The sequence below is a fragment of the Neomonachus schauinslandi genome, chromosome 10, assembly GCF_002201575.2.
Source record: "Neomonachus schauinslandi chromosome 10, ASM220157v2, whole genome shotgun sequence".
NCBI lineage: Eukaryota > Metazoa > Chordata > Mammalia > Carnivora > Phocidae > Neomonachus > Neomonachus schauinslandi.
Window position 1 is genome coordinate 114175390 of NC_058412.1, and position 22625 is coordinate 114198014.

At 44.9% G+C, this 22625-nt stretch overlaps 1 protein-coding gene across 2 annotated transcripts; it reads left to right on the top strand.

Annotated features, from left to right (window-relative positions):
- Nucleotides 1-722: 722 nt before the first annotated feature.
- Nucleotides 723-21293, top strand: DYNLRB1 (dynein light chain roadblock-type 1). 2 transcript variants are annotated; one of them, XM_021689002.2, is made up of 4 exons: nt 723-879; nt 10290-10365; nt 15905-16072; nt 20934-21293. In XM_021689002.2, the coding sequence occupies exons 1-4, from the start codon at nt 877-879 to the stop codon at nt 20975-20977; spliced, it is 291 nt and encodes a 96-aa protein (XP_021544677.1). In that variant the 5' UTR covers nt 723-876; the 3' UTR covers nt 20978-21293. The 2 variants fall into 2 exon arrangements, with proteins under 2 accessions (XP_021544677.1, XP_044774547.1); XM_044918612.1 differs by having other exon boundaries at nt 811-879; nt 20940-21293.
- Nucleotides 21294-22625: the final 1332 nt, after the last annotated feature.

Below are 22625 nucleotides of genomic sequence, written 5' to 3' on the forward strand. Positions count from 1 at the left end.
ATTCGTTCCTTGCTGATAAATTGCTTTCTTTTTTTATGCCCTCTCTCTGACTGTAAAAGTCTTTGTATAGCTCAGGAGAGCTTCCCTCTATTTACTTACCTGGGATGCTGCCCGATTCATGACTCGTGTAATAAAGCCAATTAGATCTTCAAATTTACTCCAACGAATTCTGTTTTCTAACAAAGGCAAAAGAACAGAAAATAGGACAACGTAGGGCTTTGCGAAGAAGGCTCCCCCCTTTTAAAGGTGAGAAAATGAGGGAGCACAGAGATGTAAAGTGGTTTCTCCAAGGTAACCCAGGGGTGGAGCTGAACTCCGGAGTCCTAAACCTGCATACTTCCAGGCCAGCCCTGACCACTCCCATCTGAGAACCTGCCCGGAATATTCCTAAGGGGGTCGCTCTGGAGACCCCAGAGATGCATGACTCCAGTCCCACTACCTGACTTTACTGCGCCTTCGGTGCATTTTGGCACCGCGCCTCATTTTGCCTTAATAGGAGGGCGCAAAGGGGGTCTCAGCAACCCCCGACCTCGCTTTCCTACTCGCCCACCACCGTCCACCCAGGGCTTCCAGAGCCAGCTCAGACCTCGGTTGAGAGTTGAGATCCTCTTCTGACACCACTAATCAGCATGGGCACAGAAGGAATTGTGAATTTTCCATAGCTGAAGCGCTCCTCTGCTTTTCACTTTCGGACAGTGCCTGGTAAATTCCCTACAAGCTCTGCGGGAGCAAAGATCCGCCTGTCCACCCGTCCCACGCTGGCTCCTGATAGGCTACCAGAGCTGTCCATTTTGACAGGGGTGCTGTGCGCAGGCGCGGAAAGGTACCGGGACTGGACGGAGTGCCGGCGTCGCGGAGCTATCCGTTTGTTTGGAGATGGTGAGTGTCCGCACGGAGCTTGTGGCTGGCGGCCGGTAGGTGGCCGAGTACGGCCGCCCACCACCCTGCGCCTGGCCCTCCATTCTCCGGGGGCGTCTCAGAGTGCCGGGCTGGGAATCCGCGGGGCTGGGCAGGGTTGGTCAGGGCTGGGCCCGAGCTGACGGAAGGGCGGAACCCGGGCAGCGCGGGCCTCCAGACCCGGACCGAGGGGACAGAGGGGACCAAGCGGGGGCCACCGGATCCCTCTGACCCTTGACCGGAAGCCGGAGCTCGGGCCTCGGCAAGGTCTGACGGAGATGGGGAGGCCGGCTCACAGGCCCCTGCATCCTAGCGTCCCGGGCCTCGTTGCGCGATAACAATAATGTTTCCTGGGAGCTTAATTTGTGTCAGGCACTGCTAAGCGCTTTCCGTATCTTGGCTCTCCTTCTCACCAGAGCTCTGTGAGGTAGGTGCGACCAGTATCCCCATTTGACATACTTGGAGTCTAAAGCCGAGTGAAATGAAGTGCCTTGCCTCGGGAAATGGCGGAGGTTGATTTGAACCCTAGAAGCTTGACTGACGCCTTTCTGTCCTTGTGGTTTTTTTGAGCGTCTGGAACTTGGTGCATGAATCAGAAATCGACGGGGTCCACCCTTGGGCATCCCAAAACCTTGCTGGCAGGAACTCTTGGCTCTTTATGCCTTTGTAGGTTTTTCTCGTGTTTTTTATCCTCCTGACTTGTAGAAAGCTTGAAGAGACTTCTGAAATGTGAAATCAAAAATCTTATTTAAAAATGTAAAGCCCACAAGAAAAATGGCAAAGGAAAAAGGAACAGTGCCATGACCTAGAGGCAAGCACTTATAATTAGAAGACATATTCTTGTCTTTCTGTCTTCAGTTTTCGCTTAATATAGTTTAGCTCCTGTTGAATGTACAATTGTGGACTCTGCTTTTTTCATTTATTATTACACCACAGAGAATGTGTTTACATCACTAAAACATATGTAACTTCATCTTTCACATCACTTTTTAAACTGTAAAAAAAAATTAATTTTTAACAGATGATACTTGCACACAGTAAGAAAAAATAATCTGAAAGGATCTAACTGAAAAATAAATCTCCCACTCAGCCCTAATCCCCAGCCTCAGTCTCCAGAGTTGAAAATTAGTTTCTTATATATCTACACGCAAATACAGGCATGTATAGGCTCTCTCTTTTTCTTTTTTTTTTTTTAAAGATTTTATTTGTTTATTTGACAGAGAGAGGGAACACAAGCAGGGGGAGAGGGAGAGGGAGAAACAGTCCTCCCAGGACCCTGGGATCATGGCCTGAGCTGAAGGCAGACGCTTTACTGACTGAGCCACCCAGGCGCCCCTGCTCCCTCTTTTTCTGACACAAATGGTAGTTTACTGTAACCTGTACCATGCTACTGTGTGTTTATACTCATAAAGGCAAAACATATTTAGATGCACATATTAAGCAATTCAAGCAGTTTCAAAGTATGTAATGTAGAAAGTGCATGTGGTACCCAGATCACTCTGCTGTGGTAAACGACTGTTGGCCGTTGGGTGTGTTTCCTCCTAGATTTGATTAGTGCATAAGCACATTTATATATAAGCTGTTTATCACATGAAACTGGAACGTTTATATTTCTACATATTAAGTTTACTTTAGGCTATATATAGAAAGAGATATCTCCTTCTAAAGCTTACACTGTTCACTTAAAAATACCAAACATTTTGGGCGCCTGGGTGGCTCAGATGGTTAGGCGTCTGCCTTCAGCTCAGGTCATGATCCCAGGGTCCTGGGATCGAGTCCCACATCGGGCTCCCGGCTCAGCGGGGAGCCTGCTTCTCCCTCTGACCCTCGCCCCTCTCATGCTGTTTCTCTCTCGCTCACTCTCTAAAAAATAAATAAAATCTTTAAAAGAAAAAAAAAAATACCAAACATTTTTCCATGGCAATATATACAAATCTTCATTCTTTTTAAGGGGATATTCCATTGCAGTAAATACATTTAGGTGATTTACAGTTTTTCACTGTAGACAGTGCTGCAGTCACTGTTGTCTTCTTTTTTAAAGATTTATTTATTTATTTGAGAGAGAGAATGCAAGTGGGCGGGGGGAGAGGGAGAGAGATTCTCAAGCAGACTCCCCACTGAGCACAGAGCTGGACTCTGGTCTCCATCCCAGGGCCCTGAGATTATGACCTGAGCCGAAATCAAGAGTCAGACATTTTACTGAGCCACTCAGGTGCCCCTGCAGTAACTGTTATCTTTTTGTGTATGTGTGTGTGCTCATGCTAGTGTCTATGTCAGATATAGGATAGATTCCTAGAAGTGTTACTTCGGGCATGCATATTTTATAGTTTGGTAGAAACTGCCAAATTGCCCTTCAGAATGGTGATATAAAAATCATCCATAATTCTCTCTAGTTTTACTTCACCACACAACTATTTTCATCTTTGTATGTTCTCCTTCCTCTTGGTTCACATGTGTCTATTTTTCAAGATGTACATTCTTGTTCTTTTTTGTTTGATTTAATGTCCAAAGACATTTAACCTTGTTGCTACATCACCTTTGTGATCAATTATTTTTAGTGACCAAATAATAGTAAAATAGCTGTACCATAATTTGTGAAACCATTCCCCCTGGTGTACATTTGGGTTATTTCTAGCTCTTCATTAGTTGAGATAACGCTGTGATGAGTACTTCTGTATGTGTAGAGTATTTTAAAAAAATTATTAGAGTATTTCCTTAGGAGAAATTCTCAGGAAAAGAACTTCGAGGCCAAGGGACCAAAACTTATGGGTCTTGCAGTAGTGTTGTTCTATAGCTTTCCCAGAAGGTTGAATTGCCTTTGTACCAATTTTGCCATAACTGCTAGATTTAAAAGATACTTCATCAGGGGCACCTGGGTGGCTCAGTCGTTAAACAACTGCCTTCCGCTTAGGTCATGATCCCAGGGTCCTGGGATCAAGTCCCACATCGGGCTCCCTGCTCCGCAGGAAGCCTGCTTCTCCCTCTCCCACTCCCCCTGCTTGTGTTCCCTCTCTCGCTGTCTCTCTCTCTGTCAAAAAATAAATAAAATCTTAAAAAAAAAAAAAAGGTACTTCATTGCTACAATTTTTCATTTTTTTAGGAATGAAATGAAATGTCTCCTTTTTCAAGAAACAGTGAACACGTTTGTGTGTTTGTAATTTCTCTTAGGTATATTTTCTGCTAGTATCCTTTTTGCCCACTTAACTTTTAGACTTTATTTTTCTTTCTTTTTTTTAAGACTTTATTTGAGAGAGAGAAGGTGAAAGAGAGAGATCACGAGTAGGGGGGAAGGGTAGAGGGAGAAGCAGACTCCTGCCTCAGCAGGGAGCCCAATGCAGGACTCAATCCCAGGACCCTGGGATCATGACCTGAGCTGAAGGCAGACGTTTAACCAACTGAGCCACGCAGGTGCCCCTAGACTTTTATTTTCTTAATCATTTTTGTGTGATGTTTTGGAATTACTCTTTTGTTATATTAGATGCAGGGTTTTTTGTCCTTTTGATTCATTTTTGTTTTATACAAATTTTACAATACAAATTATACAAATGTTTATGCTTAGCAGTCAGATTGGTCACAGTTTCTTTGTGAATCATACGCTTCTGATGGTTAATCCTCTTACGCTGAACCAATAAATAATCCTGGAGTTTTACTGCTACTTGTTTTTCTATCTGTCAGCAACTCGCAGCTGGGAACTAAAGAACCCAGAAGGCTTGTTTCTTGCCTGATGCAGACACCCATGTTAGTAGTACTTAGGACCCAGGATGCAGAGGATACTAGTTGGGCTCTCTCTAGGAGCAGGACAGGATTGTGATTGTGAGCCAACCCTGAGGGACTCCATATCCACCCTATTACATATCCACCATATTTCTGGTACCAGTTGGCTAGCTCTGCAGAATGACAAAGTTTGATCTAGAGCTGGCATGACTTGGATGCCTGCCTAGGATTGCTGCTTGTGGCTTTTTGGCAACATTAGTTTTTCTTGTTGGCTCTTTTAAGTCTGAACTTGAGGTTTGTTTTAAGCACTTTCTCCTGAACCCAGATAGATAGCTGGTGCCCTTCTGTCTCCTGGAGACCCCTCTAGACCTCATGATCCCCAACTCACCCAGGCCTAGCCCCATCCTACTGGTTGGGATCATGTTGGAAAAGACTATTCTCTAGTCTTACAGAAAAATATTTTTATTATATTTAACTATATACTAGTCAAAAGTCTAATATTCCTAACATACAAAAGTTTTTGAAAATCAGTAAGTATGTGGAAAAATCAAAAGACTCAAAATTGAGAGATGTAAACAGTCAATAAGTTTCATTTCAACTTCACTGATAACTCTTAAAAGTTAAAGAAAAGTTGACTTTCTGTTATATGATTTTTGCCTATCAAATTAGCAAAGAATCAAAAAACATTGGCAATACTAGCCCTCTCTATTCCTTAAACATGCCGAACTTGTTTCCACTTCACTGGCTTTGCTTTCAGTCCTTTGCCTGGAGTGCTTTTCTTTTTCATCATTTAGTTCTTTGCTTAAAGATTACATCCTGAGGTGTTCCAGACCACACTAGCCAAAGTATATTCCCCTGCCCCCTAGCCCTGTCCCTGTACTCTGCAGGAATCATGGTTACTTGATTTTTGAATGTCTCTTTGCCATCAGCCATCAAAAAAAAAAAAAAGAAAGAAAGAAAGAAATCTTGGGGGGGCACCTGGGTGGCTCAGTTGGTTAAGCGACTGCCTTCAGCTCAGGTCATGATCCTGGAGTCCCTGGATCGAGTCCCGCATTGGGCTCCCTGCTCGGCAGGGAGCCTGCTTCTCCCTCTGACCCTCCCCCGTCTCATGTGCTCTCTCTCTCTCATTCTCTCTGTCTCAAATAAATAAATAAAATCTTTAAAAAAAAAGAAATCTTGGGGCACCTGGGTGGCTCAATCAGTTAAGCGCCTGCCTTCCCCTCGGGTCATGATTCCGGGGTCCTGGGATCAAGCCCCACATCGGGCTCCCTGCTCAGCAGGGAGCCTGCTACTCCCTCTCCCTCTGCCTGCAGCTCCCTCTGCTTGTGCTCTCTATCTCACTTGCACTCATTCTCTCTCAATTAAATAAATAAAAATCTTAAAAAAAAAAAAAAGAATGTCTCTTCACCAGAATGTGAGCTCTCTGCGGGCAGGGACCTCGTCAGTTATGGTCAGTGGCATATTCAGCTCTTCTCTTGACCTGCTGTGTGTCCTTGGGCAAAACTCCTTTCTGAATCTCCCATTTCCTCAGTGTAAAATGGAGATCCTACTAACCATGGAAGGTTCAGATGAGAGAGGTGTCTGAAAACATTCATCCCAATATCTGACCTGTAGCAGGTACTGAGCAGGTTAATGTATAAATTGTATATCCTCCCTTTCTTGGTGTGTGTTTTCTTTAAGCAGCCAGGTCTTGGTCGCGGGTTCTCATTAAACGTAGGATCACCTAAACCCTAGCTCTTGTTTACCCTGGGTATTGTAAGGCTATGTCCCCCCTCCTACACTTGAAAAGGTTGATTTTTGTAAAACATGGTTGTAAAAATGCTTTTTATTTGTTCCTTAAGTATTTACTGAGCCTATACTATGCCGGGTAGTGGGGCTATAAAGTTGAGGTCCTTGTTCCTGGGGTGTTTTGGGTCTAGAGGAGCACAGATAGTTACATCCAATTGTGGTAAGTGCTGTGAAGGCAGGGTGCCAAGGGTACCTAAAAGAGGGACAGAAGAGGGGAGTAGGTCTCCCACAGAAGGCTCATGAGCTGAATCCAAAGAGTTGCAAGTTAGTTACATCAAGCAGTGACTGAGGGAGAGAAGGTTGCTTCCTTCAGAGGGAGTGGCACATGTCTGGGTCCAGGCTCAGGCGGGCTGGTCGTGCCCCCTGCAGTCTGTGCTCCACACAGCAACCAGAGCCATTGTTTTGAAACATCAGATCTTGTCACTCCTCTCCTCAAAACCTGCTAGTGGCTCCCCATATCATCCCCATTAAAAATCAAAGTCATTGGGCGCCTGGGTGGCTCAGTTGGTTAAGCGACTGCCTTCGGCTCAGGTCATGATCCTGGAGTCCCGGGATCGAGTCCCACATCGGGCTCCCTGCTCAGCGGGGGGTCTGCTTCTCCCTCTGACCCTCTTCCCTCTCGTGCTCTCTGTCTCTCATTCTCTCTCTCAAATAAATAAATAAAAATCTTTAAAAAAAAAAAAATCAAAGTCATTGCTGTGGTCTACCAAACCCACTGAAATCTAGTCTGACCCAGGCTCCCTCTCTCATCTGCCCGCCTGCGGCTCACTGCACTTCAGCCACACTGGTTCCTGTGAGCCCTGGAACATGCTACCTCAGGGCTCTTGTACTTGCTCTTCATGCTGTCTGGAACACTCTCCTTAGAAATCCACATTAGTTCCCTCATTTTCTTCACTCAGATCTCTACTCAGCTCTCACCTTGGTGAGGCCTTCTCTGACCACCTTATTTAAAATTACCTGCCTGGGTGGCTCAGTTGGTTGGGCATCTGCCTTTGGCTCAGGTCATGGTCTCAGGGTCCTGGGATTGAATCCCACATCAGGCTCCTGCTCAGCATGGAGTCTGCTTCTCCCTCTGCCCCTCCCCCAACTTGTGTTTTCTCTCTCTCTCTCTCAAATAAACAAAATAAAATCTTAAAAAAAATGCCATCAACCCCTGCATTCCAGATCCCCTCCCTACTATATCCGATATATCCGACACTATATTTTACTTGTTTTTTTTTTTTTTTAATGTCTGCCCCTTCCAAGGGTTTTTGTTAGATTTTGTTCATTATAGCATCCCCAGGCCCAAAACAGTGTCTGGCACATTGTTTTCTGGTACCCATATACCTGAAGTAGGGCTGAAGTGAATAGCAGTTATGAAGTATTCATCTTTTTCATTTCAGCCCCACTTTCGAACCTCCAGGGGATATTTCAGACCTCTATTCTGACACCTTTGATTTTAGCTTTCTTTCCCTTTTCTAGGTTGATTGCACATTGACCGAGCTGTCAGTGCTGAGCATGTCAGAGCTCTACAGTCCTCATATTAGAGATCTCTTTCTTGGATACACAGAGAAGGGTTAAAAAAATGTTTGGGTTTGGGGCGCCTGGGTGGCTCAGTTGGTTAAGCAACTGCCTTCGGCTCAGGTCATGATCCTGGAGTCCCGGGATCGAGTCCTGCATCGCGCTCCCTGCTCGGCAGGGAGTCTGCTTCTCCCTCTGACCCTCCCCCCTCTCATGTGCTCTCTCTCATTCTCTCTCTCTCAAATAAATAAATAAAATCTTTAAAAAAAAGAAAAAAATGTTTGGGTTTGGTGGTTTGTTGTTGGTTTTCTTTTTTCTTTCTTTTTCTTTTTTTTAGTTTATTTAAGAGAGAGAGCACGAGTTGGGGGAAAGGGAGGAAATCTCAAGCAGAGTGCACAGAGTGCAGAGCCTGATGTGGGAGGGACTCAATCTCATGACCCTGAGATCATGACCTGAACCGAAACCAAGAGTCGGACACTTAACCAACTGAGCTACCCAGGCACCCCAAAAAATGTTTTTAAGTAGAAACAGTATAATGGAGTAAAAAGACGCTGTTTAAAAAAAAAAAGAAAACCTTATCTGTAATTCCCTGCTCTCAATGTGGCTTTTATTTTTTTCAGAGCCCTAGCTTGCTTGTTTTCATGTGCCCTCATCAGGCACTTTATTTTTGCATTTAGCTGTTTTCACTTAATGTTATATCAAACTTTTTGTAGTGATATAAATATTCTGATTACCGTTGTTAATGTGTGTATTATATTCCTGTGAACAGACATTCTATAATATAATTGGCTTTTTTCCTAATTATTGGGCATTTTTGGCTCTTTCTGTTTTTTGCAACTGCAGGTGTCACAGCGGCAGACATCTTGCTGTATTCTTCTTTTAAGTTATTTCCTTAGGATGAGTTTCGGGAAAGTTACCAGGTCAGATTGAGTACTGTGTAATATTGACCACTATTGTACTTTACCCCTCCTCCCCAGAATAGCACTTAATAGGAGCTCACTGAAAGTCTTGAATGAATTATGACCTCATACATGCATGAACCACTGTATTGTACTCATGTCCACAGAGCTAACCCTGTCCTTTTACTCAGGCTCCAGATTTATGAGGTGTCAGCCTATTTGCCATCTCGTAGGAGGAACTTGTTTGCTCTTCTCTCCAGCATTTGAGTATTCTTATATCATTGGGGACTGGGTGGTAGTGATTGGATTGTCAGCCTTGTTCCTACTAGAAAAACAATAATTCATTGTGCTCTCTCCATCACTGTTTAGAAGCTCCTCCCCTGCAGGCCAACTCATTAGCCCTTGGGGGTGGGGAACCACTTTCTTTAGGTGGATGGCGTCTGTTTTCAACATAGCCTGACTCAGCCTTTGAGTAGCTTCTGCCTAGATTCTGGACTGGTCTGGAAGGGGCCTCCTAAGAACAAGCACACTTTAAGGCCAGTTTCCATCCACAGATTTGGCTTAGTTCAGTTAAGCAGTTGTTTACTGAGCACCTATTCTACAGAGCATTATAGAAACAAGTAAACCAGTATCTAATGCATTCCTAGAGAGGTACAGTCAAGAGTTTGGGGAGTCAGAAGTGGGCAAAGACTCCAGAGTTGGGGGATCAGTAAAGGCTTCGTGGAAGAGGTATGTCTTAGATGGCCTAGAAGAATTTACTGGATTTCCTTGTTAGGGTAAAAAAGATGTAGAGATAGGGAGGTATAGGCATGGAGATGGAGAGTTGAAGGAAGGGTAAAAGAGATGGGAGTGATAATAATATAGAAGGCCTGGCATGATAGGGTGAGCTCCCAAATGCCATGTGCTAGTTTCTGGAGAATCAGGATTAATGAGCCCCTTCCCCAGGCACATTTCCTGTGGCTGTGTGCCATGTGTCACACTGTCTCCAATGCTAGCTTACTAAGTCACTGAATTTATCCTCATGGAGTCATTTTTCTTCCTTTGGAATATTTTCATTTGTGCTGTTTGGGCCACAAATGACAACTTAGTCTCCTTCCTGTTAGACACCACTGTTAGGGTTTTTTCAAATCATCAGAATCTGGTCTCCCAAGTGTCCCAAATATGTGAGTCATGGATGTGTCTATACTCCCAAAAAAGGTATTTATATTCTGCTCCCAAAGAGCTAAGCAGGGAGAGGTAATAGTGCCTAGTGGGCAAAGAGCCAGGAGTAGCCACGTCCCATACTGGGGTTTGTGAGCAGATGATTTAAGCCCTGTGGATGGCCCAGGGACCACTCCAAACAGGCCTGGGGAGCTTTGAGGAGGTGCCATGTGCCTGGATGTCACTTGTTTGTTATTGGAAGACAAATGTGTGATTAATCTGCCGGGCGTATGAGGGAGTCAGTCCGGTCTTCCTGACCCCTCCTAACCTGGGTCTTGTTCTCTCTGGCAGGCAGAGGTGGAGGAGACACTGAAGCGACTTCAGAGCCAGAAGGGAGTACAGGGCATCATCGTGGTGAACACAGAAGGTACACCCTCCTTTTGGCCATGACCTGCTCACAGGCAGGCCCCAAGAAAACAGCCCAAACACAGCATGACACTTATTGTTTACTAAGCCCTTTCATATACAGGATCTAATTTTTACCCTTTTTTAAGCACTTCCAGTGTCCTAGCACTATTGTTGGAATTCCAAAGTTTAAAAAAGGAAAAATTCACTCAATCCCACTTCCCTGACGGATGATACTTTTTACTATGCCATGCTTTTTAGCCCTTGCCCAGGTACAGCTTCTCTTGGTCATAATTATAATTGTTACTCTTTTTCATATGTTTACTCATGAGCTTGTTTTTTGGCTTTTTTTCTTCATGATTTACATAAGCAAAATTTTTAACTGCCAGTACGATGTTTATCCACCATCCACCATTTATATGGTTTCTACTTTTATTTTTAAGTAAACTCTACCCCTAGTGTGGGGCTCAAACCCACAACCCTGAGATCAAGAGCTGCACAATCTACCCACTGAGCCAGCCAGGTGCCCCTGTTTCTACTTTTTTACTAGATAATACTCTGGTCAACTTCTTAATACCTATAGCTTTTCCCTCCTTTTGTGGGGCAGGCAGGGAGGGCAGAGGGAGAGGGAGAAAGAGAATCCTAAGCAGGTTCCATGTCCAGCGCTGAACCCAATGGGGGGCTCGATCTCAGCTGAAATCAAGGGTCGGGTGCTTAACCGACTGAGCCACCCAGGCACCCCTCCCTCCTTTTCTATACCATTATTTCAACAACTAGAAGAGTACAGATACTAATTTTCCCAAACTGCAGTAGACATGGTGAAGAAAACGACTAACATTTATCACACACTTGTTCAGTGCCAAGCCACAGGCCAGTGCTTTACAAACATATTGTTTCATTTATTCCGTAAAGCAGCCCTGTTGTCTCCATTTTGCAGTAGAGAAGACGGAGTCTAGAAATTTAATTGATTTGCCTGCCATTATAGAACCAAGATTTCATGCCAAGTCTGTCTGAATGCACTTGTGCTCTCTCTCCCACACTGTACTGTGAAGGAACAGAGAGTAGCTGCTGGTCTGTAGCCCAGGCCATGCCCAGGGTCACCCAGCTGGGCTCCCCCATTCTCTAGTGCAGTGCATTTAGTCAACTCTGATTTGTTCGAGACTCCTTGAGAGCTCTGTGTGTATGTGTTGTCATTCTAACCCTTGTTTTTAGAAAGGCAGAATTCTCAATAATGCCTACTTAAATAGAGCAGAATGAAAGTCATCAAGGGTGAAAAAGTAGAAGTAGCATGTCCTTAGTTAGAATGTTATTTTCCAAGTTGTTAGACCCTGGCCAGCCCAGAACTAGGCAGCGCATAGCACATGCTCTGCAGCTTTGTCAAACTCTAATTATACCATGTGGTCAAAGCAGGCAGCAGGTTGGGGGCTCTTAGGACACTGTGGAGGCAGGAGCAAGTTCCAGCTCAGGTCTGCCACTGCTCAGCTGGAGGGCGTGGGGCTTCCTCTTCCCTTCTTCAGACCTCAGCTGCCATAAGTGGAGTGATTGATCCGGGCAATCTCTTTTGGCTGCTTCTTACTCCAAGATCTGAAAGACTATTTGTATATCTCCCCAGAGAGACTGTCTTAGACTGGACATTTTTTGACCTCAGATGGGGAGGGAGCAGCTCCTGGGGTTGTTTCCCAAATGGGGAGGGAATAGGCCTCCATCAGTATTTGCAAGCCACAGCCTTCAGTTTCGCTTTAAAACTGCCCCCAAACTTGAACTTTTTCATTGGGAGAATATAGCACCAAATGCTTACCTTCTGGATACTAATGGGCACTTCTTTTTCATATACTAATGTGGCAGTATTGCCCAGTGGCTAAGAATATAGAATGTGGAACCAGACTGCCTAGGTTTGAATCCTGGCTCTACTAATTTTTATCAGCAGTGTGATCTTAGGCTAGTCACTTAACCTCTCTGTTCCAGCTTCCTCATCTGTAAAACGTGGATAATTATACTACCTTCCTTTAAGGGAAGCTTTTAGAACAGTACCTGATGTATGGTAACTGCCATATAAATGCTAAAATTATTGCATGTATTTATTTATTTTTAATTTGTGTCCCATATACAGAGCTCCCACTTTAGTCTCACATTTCACACCGTGACCCTGCAAGGCAGGGGTTTTGCCCATTTTTCAGATGAGAAACCCAGAGCTGAGAGAAATTAGGTGACCTGTTCAAGGTCACCCAGCTGTGGATGGAGGTGGTCAGAACTCACTGCTCTATAGGGCCTTTAAGCTCTCTGGAAGCTTCCATGAAGGATGATTAGTTAGGGATTCCTATTATCCCATCTAGGGCTTTCCTACCCCCATGATTCAGCTCAGCTGCCTTTTCCTGCAGGATGCATTTCCCGACCACCCCAGCCCAGAGTGATTGCTTTTGCCCCTGAACTAATGACACACCCTTATCCCAGTCACTTACCAGCCATCTGCCACTGCCTTTGACATCTTTGCCTTGGCCAAATTTAAATGATGTTTCATAGTAAAAGTGTGAATTTAAATGGAATTACCAAGAACTTAAGGAATATTCCATTCCATTTGTACCTCTTCAGACCCCCTGCCATCTTCTGCTGCTACCCACACAGGGCAACATAAAAGACTCAAATGTGTAAGCTTTATGAGGGCAGAGATTTGTCTCTTGTGTTCATTGCTGTATCCCCAGCACCTAGAACAATGTTGACACGTAGTTGGTGCTTAATAAATACAGTAGACCCCCTTATCCATGGGGCATACATTCCAAAGCCTCCAGTGAATGCCTGAAACCAGGATAGTACCCAACCCTATGTATACTATGGTTTTTTCTATATGTACATACTTATGATAAAGTTAAATTTATAAATAAGGCATAGTAAGAGATTAACAACAATAACTAGTAATAAAACAATAGTGACAGTATACTATATTATGTGAATGTTGTCTCTCAAAATACCTTGTTATACAGTATTCACCCTTCTTGTAATGATGTAAGATCATAAAATTGCCTACATGATGAAGTGAAGTCAGGTGAATGACATAGGCATTGTGAGGCAATATTAGGCTCCTGTTGACCTGATCAGGAGGATCATCTGCTTCCAGACCAGAGTTGATGCGGGTAACTGAAACCATGGAAAGTGAAACCACAGATAAGGCGGGGGGCTACTGCCTCTGTTAAATATTGTTAATGTTTTTTATTGTTGATTGATGAAGCTGGGTTTGGTGGGAGGACCTGGCTATTCAACCTTCGTCTTGACAGATCTGAGCCCCAAGTTAGAAATCGTGCTCCCTCATGACCAGCTACTTCTGCAGGCTGCACAGTCCCCATTTGTGAAGGCAGAAGCTTAGAGTAGGCGACCTAATCATTTGGCTGTCTTTGTGGTGTCTCCAGCTCTGACATCCTGTGAATCTGGACTTGATCTCTTGTCCTTATTTGAAATCCTCCCCAGTTTTGGTCCCTGTCCCGCCTTCTTACTACCTCTCCATTTTCTTTTGTTTTTAAAGTGAGCCAACAAGTGATTAGCTTCTTGTCTCCTTTATACACATCTCACTTAGTAGAAATGTGATCAAACTCATGACAGTATTCGAACTGCTGAAGGAGCCCTTGAGAGCACTCATTTATCGTCTGCAATAAATGCTTAGTGAAGTCTCTTTAAGGACAATGGTGAGCAAATCAGACCTGGTCCTGCTCACTTCCATAATGGTGTGATATCAAACTCCAGAGGAAACTACTCTGAAGGAAAATTGTGTGGGATCGGTAGAATGGAGGTATTGACAACATCTGGAGGTGGGTAGATCCACCAGAAAATGGACACCTGAGGGATCAGTGGGAATTATGAGAGAATGGGGAAGGAAGGAAAGTTCCAGGCAGAGGGACTGAGAGAAGATGGCCATATGGTATATAAGAAGAGAAGGTCAAGAGTTTTGATCATCCAGACTTCTCCAGGCCTTGAGATTGGCCCCTCAAGTTACCTGGGGGATGGGATTTATTGTGTAGTGATGTTGATAACAAGCCAACATTACATTTGTACTCTTGCTAAACATTTTTAAATGAATTAGCCATATTTAATCCTCACAGCACAAGCATTATTTTACAGATGAAGAAACGGAAGCTTGAGAGGTTAAATCACTTGTGTAAGGCCACATAGCCATGAAGGGGTAGAGCCAGGGTAAGTCCAGGTCATCAGATTTCAGAGTTCCTCCTCAGTCATCACCCCACCTGCTCATACTGCCATCCTTAGGAAGATTCTGCTATGGAGTGGGGCCTGGTGGGCACATTGTCGCCACCCAGGACCCAATAGCAACCCTAATGATCTAGTCCTCTTGTCCCTTGAAGGCAAGTGATCACTACAGTCTGTCCTCATGACTTCACTTGGCTCAAAACAGCCTTTCTGACTCAGCTGCTTCTCTTGCTATTATGTCCTCTTCTGCCCACTCTCATGTTCCTGTGCTTTAAGAAGACAAGATTGGGCCAGCTTCTTGCCACCTGTGAGTAGGCCTGAGGGTAATTGCCTTTGGCCAGTCCTTAAGCTGGTCGCTTGTGGGCCAGACCAGCAGGGTCATGTGCCCCCAAATCTAGCCACTTATGTGTGAGCAGCCATTTTTGCCACATTCATCACAACTGCCTGTCAGCTGTGGGCACTTAAGTCTTCCTCAGTGGAGCCTTCTGCTGATATGTCTTGGTGATTCATAGGCACCTGATGATTCGGTTCTGTCCTGAGGTGGCTCAAGCTGAGCCCCATTTTTCATCTCCATGATGATAGGCACTGACCAGTAAGGGAGGTCCATTTAATAGTTCATTGCAAGGAAACAATCTTCAAAACAGAAAAGGCTTGGTACACAATGGTGTTCACTGCATAGTAATTAAGTAAAAAAATCCAGCCTATGTACCAACAATAAAGGAGTGATTAATTCTGTGGAATGGCCAGTTGTGGGCTCTTTGAAAGCAATAGCAATGCTGTTTACAAGTCTATATGCAGACAGAGAAACACGCTTTAATTTGAGGGGCACCAACATGTGTATAGGCATGTGTTTATAGCTGGGCCCTAAGCCTCCCTTGGTGGGAACTGGAGCAAAGCACTAGTGATGGTAATGTCTTGGCATAGGCTGACCTTTTTTTCTTCTTCCTACTTCTCAGTATTTACAAATTCACAAGAGCTGTTCTCTTTGTTCAGGTTCTAAGTATTCTGAATGATAGTCTCTTCTTTTATTGCTGGAAACCAGTGAAGACAGTGTGGCCTGTGGAAGGAGCCCAGCAGTGGAGCCAACAGGCCTGCATTTGAATCCTAGCCCCACTGCTTCTGTGCTGTGTGAAGGCTCAGAGCTTCTGTTGCCTCATTGGCGAGTGAAGATGGTGATTCCACCACCAGCATAATTCCGGGGACTGGTGCTGCCATACTTAAAGTGCTCAGCACTGTGCCTGTCAAGTCCTCAGTAAACAGTGGCATTGACTGTTAACTGCTAGTCCAGTACTCTTGAATTAAGGGTGTGGGGTTGGGATTTGGGCAGAAAGGGGCTCCAACTTCCTACTCAGTCCCTGCTCTCCCCTCAGGCATTCCCATCAAGAGCACCATGGACAATCCCACCACCACACAGTATGCCAACCTCATGCACAACTTCATCTTGAAGGCCCGGAGCACGGTGCGTGAAATCGACCCCCAGAATGACCTCACCTTCCTGCGAATTCGCTCCAAGAAAAATGAAATTATGGTTGCACCAGGTAAGAGGTCTTCCACATTCCCACTTGGGAGCAAACTGTCACAGCATATTCTGGATAGCTTATCAGGAATACTTGGCACATTAGTGTCCCCATAGGTGCCATCGCAAGGCCTGAAGAATTGAAGGTACAGAGTTGATTGCCTCACTGCCTAGCCAGTCTCTGGCTGGTATCCCCAACAAATTTTTTTTTTTTTTTTTTTTTAAGATTTTATTTATTTATTTGACAGAGAGAGGCAGTGAGAGAGGGAACACAAGCAGGGGGAGTGGGAGAGGGAGAAGCAGGCTTCCCGTGGAGCAGGGAGCCCGATGCGGGGCTCGATCCCAGGACCCTGAGATCATGACCTGAGCCGAAGGCAGACGCTTAACGACTGAGCCACCCAGGCGCCCCGCCAACAAATACTTATTCACTGTGACTCTAGACCAGACCCTGTACTAGGGTTTAGGCCACAGAGGGGAATCATGGTCTCACAGAACATAGAGGTGTGATTAGGTCTTCCCAGAAGAGGGGACATTTGAGCTGAATCTAGAAGGCACAGGAAAGAGTGTAAGCAAGTTGAAGGGGTGGGAAAGCTATGTTTGAAAGAAAAAGAGCTCAGTAATTTGAAACCAAAGCACAAGACAAAAATATCATATGGTCGTTTTATCCTAGAAAAAATGTTAAATTGCCCACTTCTAAAGTATAGTCCTGTCTCTCTGGGCCCCATATGGCCAGTTTTTCCTCCAGTGTTGGAACAGATTGCTGCTTTTATTTCTCATGCAGTGCTTGGCCTGCATTTAAGAGCTGTGTAGTACAAACTATACCTGTCTTTAGATCTTAGGATCATTTGCAGGATGATGAAATGCGCCTCCTGGGAGGAGCCCACAAGGACTGGCACCACAGGAGGGAACATCAGGGCTACCTGTCCTGGCCTGCATCACCTCACTCACAGACTGGAGTAGTGGACAGATTAATTGTCCAGGACTATTTTTATATTATTATTTCTGTTCCTCCCTCTCTCTTTTTTGGCTGTGCCACACAGTTAAGTGTGCACGTGATGATGCAGGTAGGCTGCAGTGCAGCTTGTCTAGGCCATCAGAATATGTGTAGGAAAGAATGAGAGGTGAGATGTTTGGTCCATTTTTGAAGAGGCATCAGACACCAAACTTGCCTGTGTGGACTTGACCCTGTGGTGGTTTTTAAGGCAAGAGGTGATATGATTGTGATTGGGACCTGGATGAAGGAGGGCCATAGGGAGGCTCTGGAAATTGAATGTCTTTGGGCTTGGCAACACAGATGATGAGGAAGCTGGTTGCAGAATTCTGGGGTAATCTGATGGGTTAACCACCCCAGTAGCAGGGCAGTGTTGGTTCTCTTCTCAGGCTTGGCCTTCTTGGCCCATTCGGGTTGCTTAGAAGGATACAAAGGGAGAACCATTGACCCAGTCACAGGGGCTCACAATCTCCCTGGGACACTTCCTAGAGGGGTAGGGACAGAGCAGGTTGGTCACAGAGAAGAACATAGGATAATTCAGAGGCATTTATTCCAAAAACATGCTGTATGGTGTTTATCAGTTTAATCACTGTTTGATGCATCACTTACCAACCCATTATGATGCCTCTGGTTCTGTGAGGAATACCAGATTGCAGCAGACAAAATCTGTTTTCCCAGCTTTATCTCTTTTGAGTGTGACCTTAAGTCACGGAATATCTCTGAACCACTATTTCCATGTCTATAAACTGTCAAGTAAGGTACTATACTGCTCTGGTCTCCTGAGACACCCCATCTGATTGAGTGGGTTGGCTCTGAGTGGGGTAGAAAGACTGGGAAATATTTGAACTCAAATCCCTCCTAAGACTCATGTTGTATGGCTACACAAACCTCCACTTCCCTAAAAGTTAGGCTAGGAATGGTCCCTCTGTTGACCCTGCATGTCAGAGCCCTGCATGTCAGAGCAGACTTTGTGCCCACAGGAAGGCACACATTGTGAGGCAAGGACAAATGATGTGATTCCCAAATTAGATTCTCCATGGACAGCTTTCTCTTTAAGCTTAAAGCTTCCAAGAACGTCTCCTCTAGAACGGCAGAGTCGTCTGTATGTTCCTGACTGTCCATTCTCACCTTGACAGCAAAGGCATCTCCAGCTTGCCCTTGAGGACCCACAGGCATTCACAGTTAATGGGTGTGGTTGGTGCTTGAGTCCAGGGTTGGCAACTCCCAAGTTAGAGGTTCTCCTTGGAGTTCACAGGCCCAGAAGCCCCTCGGGTTTGTCAGTGGAGATGAGGATGGAATGGCTAGACTCCTTCTGAGCGACACACAGAGGCCTGCAGGGAGGGCCTGCACACCCTCTCACTATTGCTCGCTCACTCTGTCTCGCACTCACGCTCCCACAGTGCCACACACACACATTCTCTTGTGCTGGAGAGCTGTGTGACTTTTTGAGGTTGCCTTCAACAGGGTGAGTGTTCCTTCTGAACACCCTCACCACTTCTCCAGCCATTCTGCTGCCTTCTAGAGCTTCAAGAGACTCCCCCTTCTCTCCCTGGGCCCTCACACGTGCCATCCTGCTGCTGGCAGCGCTCCATCTTGCCTTTTTCATTTAGCCAACCAGCCTGCTCATCTGCTTTTTCAAGTCTCCCCGCCTGACAGTTCTAAGAAGACAGATTTGTAAGCACATAGTAAGCATTTAACAAATAGTTGATGAGTAAATATATGAATGATTTCCCTAAATCTCCCTCCATTGCTGACCCTGCACTGTGGGACTAAGAGGTGGGGTGAGCTGTGGGGATGGGGGTCAGGAATGTCTGTGGGACATGGTATTTAAGATGAAAACCAATGATTTGACACCTTGACTCACGCACTTTGATATGGCAAAATATATATATAGGATTTTGGTGCCAGAACTCTTGTGGGCCGGAGCCACTGACAAGAGCCTCTGAAGCATTAGGACTAGATTGCCTTAGGTTTCCACAGAGCACAAGCCCCATGGGGATGGCCCCCAGCATAAAACAGGCCTAGTTGCTGCATGTTGAGATGGGTCCTTCTGCGACTATAATTAGCTCCCCACAGCATGGAAACAATTTGGAAGAGCTCTGCCCAGGAAGGAAGTCCACTGTCCCTTTCTTCCCACCTAATCATTCTGGTTGATCAAACTGAGAAGCTGCTTCCCAGACCACAAATAACAACAGGTAGTTTCAGATAGTTTAGTCCTCCATATGTGTGCCAGATTTCACCCCATCCTGGCCCAGAATAGCCCATGCAAAAAGACGTTTTAAGGTAGACTTTTGGTTTTCATTTATTAACCTCATTAATATAAGGCCAAGTTAATGTAGCATAATCAAGCTTTAACACTCTGCTTCCCACAAAGCACTTGGAATGATATTATTGAATTTAGAGCTTGATATTTGGAAGAAAAGACACTATATTGCTAATTTTGTCTGTTTCTATTGGTGGCTTGTTAATTATTTCTATTTTTATTTGTAAGTGATTTCAATTTATACAGATTGCTTAGCCATGAAACTCTTAGTCTTATAAAATCTGTTTCTGCCAATCTGCAACAGCCTGTCATCATGGGAAGAAGCAAACTTTAGGTTTGAATCAGCACACACAAAGCAGACAAGGCCAAGGTCCTGCCATTTCTCCCCTCTTCAACAGAGGGCAGACCAGAGGCATGCAGAGCATCTGGGTCAGACCCAGCTAGCTACCCCACACTGAGTTTTTGCCTTGGCTTGGGCAAGTCATTTAACTCCCAGGGCGTCAGTGAAGTGGAAAACACTAGTGTCTGTCTCATAGAGTGATTTATTGAGGTACCGTATGAGAAGCAGTTGGCCCAGGACTGGGCACATGGAAGCCTTGATAAATATTTTGGTTTAAATGGGCAAAGTTGAATGCCCTGCTTCTCCAGTTTCTTCTAAAATAAAATGAAGAGCAACCTTAACCTAGTGGTTGTTCCAGAACCTGCAGCATTAGCATTACCTGGGAACTTGTTAAAGCAAATTCTTTTAACTATACTGGAATTAAAATTAAAAACTTGATTAGGGGCCCCTGCTTGGCTCAGTAAGAGGAGCATGTGACTCTTCTTGATCTCGGGGCTGTGAGTTTGAGCCCCACGTTGGGTGTAGCGAGAAGTAAGTAAGTAAATAAATAAACAAACAAAACTTTAAAGAAATAAATACAAATTTAAAAATAAAAACTTAGGGGCGCCTGTGTGGCTCAGTTGGTTAGGCGACTGCCTTCGGCTCAGGTCATGATCCTGGGGTCCTGGGATCGAGTCCCACATCAGGCTTCCTTTGCTCTGCGGGGAACCTGCTTCTCTCTCTGCCTCTGCCTGCCACTCCCCCTGCTTGTGCTCTCTCTCTCTGTCAAATAAAGAAATAAAATCTTTTAAAAAAATAATTTAAAAAAAATAATAAAAAAATAAAAACTTAATTTAAAAAATGCAAATTCTTGGGCCCCACTCCAGACCTACTGAATCCAAAGGGCTAGGGGTGGGGCCCAGTAGTGTTTGTTTTGAGCCCAGCCCTCCAGGTAATTCATGTGCCCTCTAGTTTGCGAACCACTGCCATAAGGAATTCATTTAAATTCTCTGAACCTGAGTTTCGTACCCAGAAAACAGGGATGATACTCCTACCTCCCTGTTGGCACCATGCCGTACCATGAAGATTAGAAAAGAGGATGTGCTGCAGGCCGTGGCTGCCGGGTGGGAGGGGCTCTGCTTTCCCGGCAGAAGCCCCCTTGGGAGACTTGCAAATTCATCTTCCGTTTTCCCGACAGTAGGAAGTAGGCTGAGCATTGATGCTTTTTATTGTTCCCCTCCCCTTTTATGGTTGGTGATTTAATGATTTAATGATTTAGTGATTTATTTTTTCATTTTTCTCTTTTGCAGATAAAGACTATTTCCTGATTGTGATTCAGAATCCAACTGAATAAGCCAGTCTCTTGGCTCCCTGCATCATTCCTTAATTTAATAGCTCCCAAGAATAATAATGTTTAATCATGTCAACCAACTGGCAGGTGGAAATCACCTTAGAGCGTACTTAGACCAACCCAGTGACCAAAGTCATCAAAGTCATCCCTCTGCTGGCCAATCACCCTTGAATCCTTGGAAGGGCATTCTTTCCTCACCTCCAGATTTTGGAGCAAGAGCTTTGAGCAGCCCACACCCTACTTCCTCCTAACCTTCAGTTCATTTTGTCACCCTTGGAAAAGGCTGTTTTTCTTTAACTAAAAATAACTGAAATGCTTACCCTGCTGTGTGTCTTTAAACACTAGGTTGAAAAGGCCTCTCTGCCCCTCTGTCTTCTGGTGTAATCACATGGTCTGAAGGCTAAGCCCCGGTGCTGCCTCCGGCCCCCATGGCGGATTGAATTTGTGGTTCAGAGAGGCCTGCTTCCTACTGCGCCTGTGGCCACACTTGCTGAGTGGAGTCCGGTTTATAGTTGGTACCCTGGTTTCTGGGCCTCTCGTCCCTAGCCACTTCTCTTGTTTTGAAAGACTTTTTTTCTGCTACACTACACCGGGGATAGGAAAGGAGTGATACTTGTTGAGTACCCAGAATACACCAGGTGTGTTATATACCTTGACTCATATCATCCTCACAGTACCCTGCAGACATTATTAAAGCCGTATTAAAGATGAGGAAACTGAGGTCTAGAGAATGACTTGCCCGAGGTTTCACAACTGTGTCACAGTCTCTGACTCCAAAAGCTGTTTTTTCTGCGCCTTCTTCCCAGAATTCCCCGATGATCCCCTTTACCTGAGTGAGCTCATCAACAGGTAAACGTGTGCCTTCTTTCCCTTAGACTCACGGGGGGTGAGGGGGAAGGGCTCCCAGAACGTGCCTGCTACTCTGTGAGGCTGTAGGCCACCTGTCATCCAGTAGCACTCTGGGATTTTTCCCCCAGAAACCACATGTATTTATTTATTTTTATTAGGCTTTTCTTTTTGTCTTTTGTTTCTTTACAGAGGGAAAAGATTCAAAACTGTGTAGTATAAACCTTGAAATCCCCCTTCATTGTCCTTCATTCGCCAAAAGTAACCTTTGTCTACAGTGAGTTCTTCCATCTAGCAAAAATACTTTTCTAAATTTTCCAGTGAAGTTTCCTTAATGGTATCAGGGGAGTAAAAGATGTACCCTTGGGAGCCTGGGGGTGTAGTTTATAAGGGCTCAGCAAAATTTTTTCAAAATCTCCCTTTTTTGTGAAAGATAATAGGGATTTTCCACTCCATAATATATCCATGTTTGTCTTAATATAGCAGTAGTCCTTTCAAATAATTTTCCCCAAATCTCCAAGCAAGACTGATTCTCTGGGAAAACATTGCAGGTTTGCCCTGTCCCTGTGGGCTCAGGAAGCATACCTGAGGAGAGAGGGGGGATTGTAGGACCAGAGCAAAATGACCCTGGATCAGTAATCTTTTAGAAGAAAGTGAGGTATGGTCACTGGTACCCTCTATGTTCTCAGAGGTTTCTGGAAGCTGGGATTTAAGTCTGAGGTTCCTGTGTCCTTCTGGCTTGGGTTTCTCCAGGAAGGATAATGGGGGAAGAAGGTCTGATCAACATAAATTGCCTCATGGCAAA

Excerpts from the sequence above, each read along its gene's own strand:
- DYNLRB1 (XM_021689002.2), top strand. Across the intron at positions 10,366-15,904 it reads CATCGTGGTGAACACAGAAG|GCATTCCCATCAAGAGCACC; the intron begins GTACACCCTCCT and ends CTCTCCCCTCAG. Across the intron at positions 16,073-20,933 it reads TGAAATTATGGTTGCACCAG|ATAAAGACTATTTCCTGATT; the intron begins GTAAGAGGTCTT and ends TCTCTTTTGCAG.